Source organism: Ovis canadensis, chromosome 23 (genome assembly GCF_042477335.2).
Source record: "Ovis canadensis isolate MfBH-ARS-UI-01 breed Bighorn chromosome 23, ARS-UI_OviCan_v2, whole genome shotgun sequence".
In the NCBI taxonomy this organism is placed as follows: Eukaryota; Metazoa; Chordata; class Mammalia; order Artiodactyla; family Bovidae; genus Ovis; species Ovis canadensis.
In genome coordinates this window covers 16795001-16806325 of record NC_091267.1, presented here as the reverse complement: position 1 = coordinate 16806325, position 11325 = coordinate 16795001, and the positions used below count along the sequence as shown (strand labels likewise).

The 11325-nt window shown below is 57.1% G+C and overlaps 2 protein-coding genes across 2 annotated transcripts in view; one reads left to right on the top strand and one right to left on the bottom strand.

The window, feature by feature from the left end:
- Window positions 1–397: 397 nt before the first annotated feature.
- PTGR3 (prostaglandin reductase 3) lies at window positions 398–8714 on the bottom strand. The gene is made up of 2 exons (XM_069568819.1): window positions 7716–8714; window positions 398–1451 (listed from the first exon to the last, which is right to left on the bottom strand). The coding sequence occupies exons 1-2, from the start codon at window positions 7922–7924 to the stop codon at window positions 527–529; spliced, it is 1134 nt and encodes a 377-aa protein (XP_069424920.1). The 5' UTR covers window positions 7925–8714; the 3' UTR covers window positions 398–526.
- Window positions 8715–9684: 970 nt separating this feature from the next.
- TSHZ1 (teashirt zinc finger homeobox 1) overlaps window positions 9685–11325 on the top strand; it is an 82093-nt gene continuing 80452 nt past the window's right edge. Inside the window, exon 1 of the mRNA XM_069568809.1 lies at window positions 9685–10782. Within this exon, the coding sequence (XP_069424910.1) occupies window positions 10743–10782 (40 nt within the window). The 5' untranslated portion in view covers window positions 9685–10742. The remainder of the gene's footprint in view (window positions 10783–11325) is intronic.

Sequence of the window (11325 nt, the reverse complement as noted above, 5' to 3'; positions counted from 1 at the left end):
TATTTAGAGAATTGGCTGGTAATTTATGGAAGGAGAAGGGCCATTTCCTGAGAATATGGACTCTGAGAAGTGACTGACTTTTGCTCTCTCTCTCATTTATTTACAACTTGCTAGCATTATACCAAAATCTCCCATAGCAAAGAACTCATGAACTGTTTTCAAGCCCGATTTTAAAATCTCATCAAGTTGAAGACATGCTGATTTGATCAGATCTTGCATCAGGGATTAATTACTTCCCTGGAACAATAAAATCTGGAATGAGACTCTCCATGAGTAAAGAACTGAAGGTAAAGGTTTTACCTCTGTGCGATGGAGGGAAGTTTTACTAGCACTTTTTTTTGGCAAGGGAAAGCAAAAAAAAAAAAAAAAAAAAAAGGAAGCAAAGAAAAGAGAGAGACCTAGTCATTAAACTTTACTTTTGTTTTTTAAAAAATATTATCTCCATTACCAACTAAAAACAAATAGATTTGAGTAATTCTGGGGCATAAAATGACCATTTTCTTTCTCTTATGCCATTGTTCTGCTTTTATAGCTTACTGTTGACAGAGGGAGGTAATTCGATGACAATTTTTCCAGTGTTTTTTCTCATGTACATATAATCGATGGCCCGGAAGACCGATTCCAGGCCGATAAACCTGCCCTCTGCAGACAGAATTCCGGTGTCCACCTCACAAACCAGCTCGCCACCCGCATACATCTTGAGCAAGTGGTCCATGGCACCTCGAAACTCAGGAAGGTAATGGTTCAAGAAGAAGCCCTGGACGCTGGCAGATTTCTTCAGCAGTTTGGCTGGAAGTGTTGCTGCTTTCACGGGTGACAGGCCGGTAGGAGTCTGGTAGCCAGAGACGAACCCGATCACTATCAAGCGCCCTCGGGTAGCCAAGGCGTCCACAGCCAAGTCAAACATGGCTCCCCCGACGGACTCGTACACCACGTCCACACCTTGGGGGTACTCCTGCCTCAAGACGGCACCCACGTGCTCGGCGTTATAGTTGATGGGCCGGTCGCAGCCAACAGACTTCAGAAAAGCAGACTTCTCGGCAGAAGAGCACGTTCCAATGACGTGGCACTTGGCCTTCTTTGCGAGCTGGACGGCGAACTGGCCGGTGCCCCCGGCTGCGGCGGTCACCAGGACCTTCTTCCCTTCCGAAAGCCCCCCGAGCTCTTTCAGGCTGATGTAGGCTGTGGTCCCACTCACCAGGAGCGTGAGATACTCGGGTTTCAGGGCCGGCACTGGGATGGCGACCCTGGCGGGCACCACTGTGTACTCAGCGAAGGACCCAGGCGCCACGTAGGCCACAGCCTGGCCGACAGTGAACGCAGCGCTGGCAGAGAGGCCCAAGGCCACCACCTCCCCCACACCTTCGAAGCCTGCGTCGAAGGGGGTCTTGACTGAAGGGTCATAGCGGCCAGCCGAATAGTTGATGTCAGAAGCATTGACACCAGCAAACCTAGAGGAAAACAGACACACACGAATTCAGGTGCTTTCTTTGTCAAGGCTTTTTCTATTTCTCTAAATCTGGTGACTGTGGAGGGCAGTGAAGCTGTTATCTATTCTGATAGAATTGGAAAAAAAAACCACCCAAAACTCTTGATATGCACTTCAAAAAAAAAAAAAAAAGAAAAGAAATCAAACAAATGTGAGCTCCACAGTGATTCCGTATTAGAGTTTTGGTTTATTGTATTCTTTCATTAGGTTAGGAATAATTTCACATCTCTCTAAACAGGTTATTTATTTCATACACCACTTACTCCCTCTCTCTTTCTTTCAAAAGAGAGGAAAAAAAAAATTCAGGAAGCCCTCATACACAAACTTCACTGGAGCTATGAGTTGGAAATTAATTGGTCTCTTAGCAAAGATGTTAAAAACAACAGGGGGATAAAATATATTCAAAGAGGTAGACTTGTATTGATTCTGGCAACAATTTAACACTTCAGATAATAATAGTAACGACAATGATATTATTAAAGATTGATGTAATGTACAAGGTCACTGGCTGCTACATGTTACTGCAGGGCTTGTTTCAAACAGTGTGAGAGAGGCTGCAGCAAATTTTCCTTCTGATGTAACTGTGTCCAGTGTGAAAATATGCATTTTGATTAATTGAACAAAAATTGTCTCATAAGGGTAGAGAGATTTTTATGGAACATCCAACATTTTACAGTCCTTCCCAGATGAAAAGGAAAGCAAATCGACACTATATTTTTCCTCAACAAGAAGCAGAGACATACTTGATTAATACCAGATGATTATTTTCACTTTGGTATCCAGAGTCAATTTAATTGCCAGGCTGGTATTTTTACCAGCTTTTTTTCATCTCAGTATACCTCATAACAAAAATATCCTGATACATAAGGAAAAAAGCCATTCTCCCAAGGATGTCGGGAGGTGGCTGAGACACACAGTGGGAGGACCCTAAAGATGCCATTTCCACCTGTAATGAAAGGAAAAGGTGCTGGGATCTGGTGGCTTCCGCTGGTAAGTAGGGCTCATGTTAAAACAATTTACTTTTAATTTAACTTAATAAACCCCAAACTGCCCCGCACAAGGACCCACTTCCACTTTATATAGAGACAATACTTAGCCCTCGTAAATGCGCCCTTATGACGGTGCCCCACATACACGATTGGACACTCTCTACATTTTTTATCAACAGAAATAAGAAAGCAGGAAACTATCCTTCGGGCTCGTCCAGTCCAGCAGCTTTCAGAAGTTACCAGACACAAGGCCTCACAATCACGTTACAGGATTCCATACCCGAACAGGACACATAGTAATGAGAAGCGGGAATAATGGTTTGTGGTGGGTTCTCATTGGCATTTAATGCCAAGATGCCCACGTTCCATCTTTTGGGTAGGGGAGGGCCAGGCATCTTGCCTTTCACTTTGCCGAGTTCTCCAGGCCTGGCCTAGTGTCCTGAGCGCGTGCTTCCGGACCTTGGGGAAGGCGGCGGTCGAGCCCAGTCGGGGTGCCTCTGGACGCCGGATCGCTGGGGCTGGAAGGCCGGCTGCAGGACCGCCGGCGGGGGTGGGGAGGTGGGCTGTGCTTACAGGTGGGGGCCGCGGCGGGTAGCCCGCTCTGTTCTCCTCGCGCAGGATTAGACTCGCCCTTCCCGTGGCCTTCGCCCCTCCCGTCTTGCCCCCTCCCTACCGCCGCCCCCCCCCACCCGCCCCGCGCTGGCGTTTCTGCCTTTCCAACCACAGAGGCCCTTCCCTTGCTGGAGCCCCCGCCTTGAACTCGGCCCCTCGGGTCACCATCATCTCCAAACCGGAGCGAACTGGGGGGAGGGAGCTGGCGAGCGGGAAGGGGCTGCTGGAGGAAAAGGCAGTCCCATCACCGCCCCCCACCCCCGCGCACCCCCTTCCGGGGCTGTGGTTGCCACTTCCAGGCGGGAGGCTGAGGACCGAGCAGGGCGCACGCCTGAGAGACAAGCGGCGGCGGGGCGAGGGCACCCGCGCAGAGGGGGCAGCGAGGGCCCGTGTGTGTGTGTGCGCGCGCGCGCGCGCGCGTGTTGGGGGGCAGGGTGGGCTCTGTTGGGAGCTCGGCGGCTGCAGCCCACCAGCGGCAGCCTGAGCTCACCAAGGGGCTTTGCTTAAAAACCCAAGTCAGACATTGCGGTGGAGCCCGGCCAGCGCTGGAGCGGGGGCCGGAGACCACGGGGCCCGCCCCGCGCCTGGTCCACGTCCCCGCTCCCTGCGGCGCCCTCGATGCGCCCGGGCCAACCTGCAGGGCGCCAGAAACCCGCGCTTCTGGAACTATCTCCCCTCGCAAGTGCCCGGCCTCCACCGACTGCCCGGCCGGTGCCGTCGTCCCGCGGCCTCTCCACCGCAACCACGGACAGATGCGATCCGTGAGTCCGACTCCCGGAGCGGACTGGAGTCGCGCGGGTCGCCGCCGAGGCCCGCGACCATGACCTCAGCCTCCCTGGGCCGAGCCGGGATCCCAGCGGGCGCGCCCAGACCGCACCGGCCGCCGAGCTCGGGCCCTGGGGCGATCGAGTGCCAGGGAAGCCCGGGGCACGCGGCGCTCCTGAGCTCATCGGCCTCGCGACAGTAGCCGCCGGCGGCCAGACTGTGACCTTGGCCTCGCAGGCACCCTCATTTTACGTCTCTCCACCCTACCCTGCCTTCTAAGTCGCCTGCGTCCTCGGTGAAGGAATCCGGAGTTCCTGCTCGTCTCCGGACACCTCGCCCTCTCCAGGGCCGCCCAGCCTCTGGTCGCGAGCCCCACCTCTCCCTGAAGCCCCGTTTTGCGGCTGGTGTGGACTCGCCACTGCCCGGGTGCGCCTTGGTCCTCACCTGGGCTTTGGGTAGAGGAGTGGGAGCCGGCGCCTTGGGCTCCATCGGAAACAAGTTCAAGAGCGGCAGGCGCCGTGGGCAGGGATCCGGGTTTGGGGAGCAGTGGACAGAAAGGGCGAGTGAGCGAGAAAAAGAGAAGACGCGCTAGGGAGGATACGTGCATTTGGAGACTCGTCTGTACCCCTTTAATTTAAAGTACGTGCTTTTAATGAGTGCAGGGGTCTAGCGATCCGACAGGCAGACCTACGCAAAAGACAAAAATCGAGGAGCCCAGGGAAAAAGAGAGGGATGTTTGGGGCTCTGCCCAAATATATACCCTTCCGGAGTCACTCGGTTTATTTACACTAAAAAGCGATGAGCCCTTTCGTCATGTTTATTGTGAAACAGGGCAGCGGTCCGAGGGGAGGCAATGGGTTTTCTGTTAACAAAAATCAAACCCGAAGACTCAAGTCCAGAGCAAAACCGTCAATACTGGAAGACAAAGTCCGCCAAACCAGACCTTCCTTTTAAAAAAAAAAAAAGAAGGAAAGAAAAAAGGGATAAAGAAAAGGAAGAATGAAAGAAAAAAAAAATCTCGGCCTGGAGAATGAGAAGGAATAGTTACCCTCCCTTGAGCAACAAACGGTTTATCAAAAATGCCCTCCCCATCCCCCACCTTCTCTGTGCCGGTCCTACAAACTCTGCTCCATTATGTAACATTTGAACAGAAAATCGTTAGAAATATTTGGAAACGAAATAATGTGGCAGTATCTTGCAAAAAAAGAAAAATCTAAAAATAGTGCGCGAACTGAACCAGAGGGAGTCGGAGTCTTTCTCCTTTTATTTTCTTCTCTTTTATGAGGAGGGAAGCGGCGTTTCCTCGGATGTTAGAAAGCCGAAGGCCAGAAGTGGATAAAGGAAAGGCGTGGGCACTTTCTAGAAGGATTCTAGGCCCCCTTCTCACACCTTTCCTAAATGATAAACTTGATTATGCTAAATCGATGTCTTAAAAAGCACCTCCCTCACTGTGAATAAAGAATTTGTATTTTCTGTTAAAATGGAAAGACACGTGCAAAAGGTTCCACTGAAAGAGAAAGTCAGAGGGAGCACAATTAAAACCCCCCAGACACCTTTCCAAACAAGTGAATTTGGGCTGAATCCATTCACTCCGGAGCAGATTATTATTATTATTACGATAAAAAATGAGAAGCTCTTGCATATAATTTTCATGCAGTTGACACTGTTCGGGGCGATTTGGTCTGGGATTAAAATGAACTAACCTGTAGTGAAGTATTGAGCCTCTATTCTTAAAAAAAAAATCGGTAAAATGCCACCCTTACTGACAACATTTGCTAGAATAAAGGATCTTCCCACAGTTTGGGGGGTAGGGGCATATTTTCCAGCAGAGTAAGGAGAGGGACAGGCAGAGGTCCGCCCCATCCCCACAAGCAGAAAACGCGCCCCCTTCTTCTGTGACGGATTTCAAGGTAGAAGTTAGAGGTCAAGCGGTGACTATAAATATCCTATTTATATTAAAGGGATTCTTGGCATCTGTGGATGGAAGCTGGAGGCGTGGATCTTACAGCAACCCAAGTTGAGAGCATCCAACATGGCAGCCGGTGCTCCAGAACTCCGACCGACCACCTAGTTCGGGGACCGGCCCTGGTGACCCAGCGCGGGGAAGGGGCGCACACCCTGCGGAGCTGCTGCCCCGCAGGCGGGCAGGCTGGTCCTGCGGGCAGGAACTCCTCCACGGCAGCGCGGGCGGGGGTCCCACTGCGCGGCTGCTGGGAGTGCGGAAACTTCACACCTTCCGCTGCCCGCCCGGCTCAGTCGCCCCCTCCCCACTTCACACCCTGTTTGTAAAAGGTGTTCTTTCCCCAAGCAGCCTGGTGTGTACCACTGGTGCTCACAGTCCACAGTTGCGGGTGGCGGGGGTGGGGGGGTGGTGGTGGAGAAAAAGCCTGCGTGAAACTTTGCCTGTTGGATTTCTTCGGTGTATTTTTTCAATCTGAGTCTCATCTCACTTCCAGGAAATCACTCCTGTGTTTTGTATGTCCTGCGTGAACACTCACCCACCCTTCTTTTCAACTTGTCAGGACGCGCGTCTGGATCTCAGCTGCCTTAGCGGTTCCTGGTACTGATGAAGAAACCCTCCGAAGCCCGGGTCCCAGCGGTGCACTTCAGCCCATCGGTTCAGGCGCCCCCTGCCCCCGCCCCTTTCCCAGCCTCCGCTCAGTCCCACCTTTGGCTCGCTTGGTTTCTACCTCTCCAACAGGTTCCCAGAAGTTTGACTTCCTGGTCAGAATTCCGAAGTCTCCGAGCTAGGTTTGGAAGACTGATACGAATCTCTAAAATGGACCATTCAGCATTGCCCCAAGCTGATTAGATAAGATACACGGTCCTTCAGTCCTCGCCGAGGACCGAGTGCTTTCGAGCACACCACTGACAACCTGGTTACAACCACGTTACTTCTCCCTCCGAAAGTATTACGCAACCTGAAATATGCAACACTCGCCCCACAGACCAGACTGACCCGGCGGGCGAGCCCCGCTCTCGCCAAGGGGGATGGAGGAAGTGGACGCCCCGCTTGCAAGTCAGGCAGCGAGAGGACCCACCAGCAGAGCCGCGGGCACGGCTCTGAAGAGTGAGGTTCCTTCCCTCTTGTTGCTTCAGCAGTTACTAAAGATTAGTGAGATGGAAACAAATTAAGATGGGCAGTGTGGAGGTGGAAAAGACAGTCCCAAGGTCGGGCGACGACCCGAGCCTCATTCAGTCTGCAAAACCTGCGGCCATGCCCCCGCCCCGGCCCCGCCGCCTGGGACGCGCGCCCCGCGGTACACTGCAGGGCACAGACGACAGTCACACAGAGCTGACAACACGCAGGCGGCACCGGCGAGGTGCACACCAACACACCTAACGACAGCCTCCGCCACAGCCAGGCAGCTGCCAACCTGGAGCGGACAGGAACAGCCAGCCGGGGCCCCGGCCTCCTTCCTCCAAAGCACGTTACCTAAACGTCGCGGTTTGTGTCCAGGCTGTTCCCAACTCCACCCTAAAGATTAGGCGATCGCTGGAGCCGTGGGTGCGCGCGGGTGGGCTGGGCGGGGAGCCTCCCCTTCTGGGTCCCGTCGGTTTTATTTCGGGAGCGGGAGGGGGAGGAGGAGGGAGGGCTGGGGGAGGGGAGGGGAATCCCAAATTAAAATAACCTCCGTTATGAGGACGTTCGGTGCCATCGGATATTCACACCCGCAACAGTCTCATTACGTTCGCCTTCGCCAGATGGCGGCGGGTTCAACTTCCCGGGATCTCGCAAAGTCGGGCTGTGCGCCCGAGCGCGCGCCGGGAGTGGGGACGCAGGCGGGCGCGGGACAGCCCCGGAGCGGCGCGGCGCAGCACGGGCCGGGGCCGGGGCGGGGGGCGCGCGCCGGGCTCACCGGTTCCGGACGAGGAGGTCTCCGTCCCCGGGGAGTGGCACCGGGCAGTCCCGGAGCAGGGTGGCGGCCTCGCGGAAGTTGGGGCTCAGCCGGGTCACCACCAGCTTCTGCATCGCGCTAGGGATGCCCGAGCCCTGGAAGTCCAGGAAGTGGCGGGCGTACGACATGTCCACGATGGCTCGGGTCCCGGCGAGCGCCAGCCTCTGCATGGCCCGCGCCTCTGCCTTCTTTCTGCGCCGCCGCTGGCCGGGGTCGCGCCCAGTCCGGGCCGCTCCGCGAGGCGAGCCTCCGCGCGGCGGGCGGAGCGGGCGGGTCCGCCCCTCCTCCGGCCCGCGCCCTCCCCTCGGCTCCCCCCGCCTCTTCCCCACTACGTTTGGCGCCCGCTCCCCCCTCCTGCCCCGCCGCGCGCTGCGCGGTTAGTCCGCGCAGCCCCCACGGTTCCCGGGCGCGCCACCCCCGGGGTCCGGGCCAGGGGATCGCTGACGCCCTGGCCGCTGCTCCTTTAATCTTTTTGTTTTGGTTTGAATCTGCTTGGCGCAGACTGGCCAAGGATCCTCTCCGCCCTCCCCCTTCCTCCCGGCGCCCGGGAGGCACCGGATATCCCCACCCTCCCCACGGTCTAAAAGCCGGATTTGACTCCTCTAAAAGGGCGAGGGGGGCGGCGAGGGCACCCGCGCGTCCCGCGACTGCCGCGGCCCACAGCCGGCGGCAGCCCGGGGCGTCCTCGGAGCTGCGCGGCGCCCAGCGGCCGGCGCAGGCGCCTCCCCTTCCCGTGCGGAGCGTTCACTTCCTTGCAAGGTGGTACGAATCAACCCCGAGCGCGGCCGGGGCGGCGGGGCACGGCCCGGGCCCGGGGCCGGGCGGGGAGCCCTGGGCGCCGGTGCGGGCGAAAGGAGCACCCAGCGCCGGGCGGGGGGCGCCCAGGGCATCCTGAGCCCAGGCTGTTGGCCCTTGTCCCCGCAACGGCTCGCCCGTGCCGCCTTGCCCTTAGTCTGTCCCATGTAAGTTGCACAAACTAAGCCATTTTATTTATTTTGGCCAAGACTTCATGTTTTTCCATGATTGTTTTAAGTGGCCTCTACAAGACTGTTACAGGTTTCCCACTGGGAAAGAAACACAGATACTGGGAACCAGAGGGTCAAATTCCCAGAGCACATCTTAAACTTATGGGGCGGGGGTGGGGGGGTGCGGATTGCCGAGGGCCTTAATGCAACTGGATGGAGACGTTACCATGATGTATGAGGACCTTTTTTTTTATAACCCAGTTAGAAAGATCTGCCGTTCCATCGTGTCAATTATCTCCCTGTTTGCATTGACCAAATAATCAATTCACTTCTCACAGAGGGGCCAGATTAAATATTTTCCACATTTTTTTGTGTGATGAGCAAAGTCCATCATTAATTTTTTATTAAAGGAATACATTGTAGTGAAACATGTTTTCTTATCGTCCACTTACCCATTAATTACCAAAATATAAAAGCCGCAGAGTGCCCCTCCCCAGTCACATCTAACCCCCAAACTAGGATTGCAAAAGTGACACAGGTATTTTTATCTCAAATGCCGGACATTCCTCTTCCAAGGGTAGTTTGTGTCCACGTGGGTGCGTGTGTGTGAGTGTACAAGCGGGGGCGGAGGGGGAGACGCGCAGGTTTAAAAATCTGCAGGAACTAGTGTCTACTCAACTTGGCTTATAACACATGGGCTTCACCCACGGTCAGCCGGTGGATTACAGTAACAAACCCCTCAATGTCTTTCTTCAACGTGCAATCTTTTATGTTATGCCGTATTAAGATTTCTTTTTTGTGTCATATTGTTTAGCTGGGGGGGGGGGGAGTAGAAAACAAAGCAATTAAAAAGATTGACAGGTATGGTTTGTGAGAGACCTATTTGTAATTGTCAGGGTGACGTTGGCGAGAGGAGGAGGAGTAAAAACTGAAGCCGGAAAAGCAGCTCGATGTGTCTGTCTATCAGTTGAGACTGTCTGAAAGCTCTGCGATCCGAATGTGTGTTATATTTCACTGAAAAGAGGAGCGAGCGAGAGTGCATCTCCTCTCTCCCAGGAGTTTGGGGGGACCGTCCACGCTCGTCTCGCTCACCCAGTGGACGTCTGCTCTTCACCCCTTCGCGCACACTCTCTGGGTTGTTGTTGTTGGCTTTTTTTTTTTCCTGGAGGGGGGGGGTGCTTTTTGTGTATTTTTCAAAATTTTTCTGTTGGAAGATCAAGACCGGCCAAAAATCCATGATCAAAATGTGTTTGCATTAGATTTCGCCTCCGAAGAAGCGGCGATCCTGGCGGCACAGCCCCGCGGGGAGCGCGGGGCACCAAGTGGCGCTCCGGCGGCGGGTGCCACTGTTTGATCTGTGACTGTTTGGAAGGTGGAGCAGCGCCTGACATCTCCCCCCGGCGCATGTATGTACGGGGGCTTCACTCCTCTGTCTTGTTTGCTTTCTTCCTCTTAGACTAAGTGCGGGGAGGAAAAGGACTGCCCAGATCGGCCTCGCCGGCGCACAATGAGCAAGCTGCGACCCGCGCACTAAAAGCACTCGCCGCGACCCCCGCACCGCCTGGAGCGAGGGGGAGAGAAAGTTGCGCTCCGAGACTCTCGGCTCGCGGAGGAAGGCGCAGGGCAGCGCCCGCAGAGGCGCCCGGAGGAGCGCCCGCCAGCAGCACCGCGGCGGCGGGGAGGCGGCAGCATGGAGCGCGGGCCGCGGGCCGGCCCTCCGAGCTCCCGCCGCTGCGCCCGCGGCCCGCGCCGGGGATGACTCCGGGCTCGGCGCCCAGGCCCCGCGCGCTCCGCCCGCAGCCCGGCGGCCGGGACGCGGCCCGCGCGGCCGCGGCCGCCGCCTCCTGAGCGGCCCCGGGCGCGGCCGTCCATGCGAGCGGCGCCCCGCGGACCGCGGCGCGCCCGTAGCCCGGAGCCCGCGGGGACGAGGCCAGAGTTGGGCGCGCCGCGGAGTTGCGCCCGCGCCCGGGGCCCCGCGTCCCCGCGCCCCGCGAACTCCGGCGGCGGCTGAGGCCCGAGCAGCATGCCGAGGAGGAAGCAGCAGGCCCCCCGGCGCTCGGCAGGTAACGGGCGCGCGGGCCGCGCCGCGGGGAGCGGGGCCGGGGGGGCGCGGCGCGGGGGGCGGGGGGCCCGGCGGCCGGCGCGCGGGGCGGGGGCGCGGGCGGGGGCGCGGGCGGCGCTCCCCCTCTGGGCCCGGGAGCGAGGCCCGGCCCGCGCCCGGCCGCCGGCGCCCCGGGGCAGCCGTCCGCGTCTCCCAACCTGGGCCGGCGCGCGGAGCGGAGAAACTTCACGGCGCTCCTCGGCACGGCGAGGAGCCCCGACGGGCCGGGGAGGCCGGGGGAGGCCGGGGGGCCGCCGGGGCTCCTAGCCGCCTCGGGAGGGGGCGTGCGCCGGGCAGACGTAGCTCCTCCGAGGCCTGAGCGCGCTGGGAAAGTCCTCCGGAGGCGGGGAGGCTGAACCTGACACTTGAAATAAGGTCACCAGCCTGGGACGCAAGGAATGCGGTCGGAGGATTTCTCTGGAAAATAGCAGCCTTTAATGTCCTGTGCAAGAGGCTTCTGCCCCCCCCCACGCCCCCCCCCCTTTTTTTATTACCTCTAAAGATG

Excerpts from the sequence above, each read along its gene's own strand:
- PTGR3 (XM_069568819.1), bottom strand. The coding sequence starts at position 7,924 with ATGCAGAGGCTGGCGCTCGCCGGGACCCGAGCCATCGTGGACATGTCG. Across the intron at positions 1,452-7,715 it reads GACCTCCTCGTCCGGAACCG|GTTTGCTGGTGTCAATGCTT; the intron begins GTGAGCCCGGCG and ends GTTTTCCTCTAG.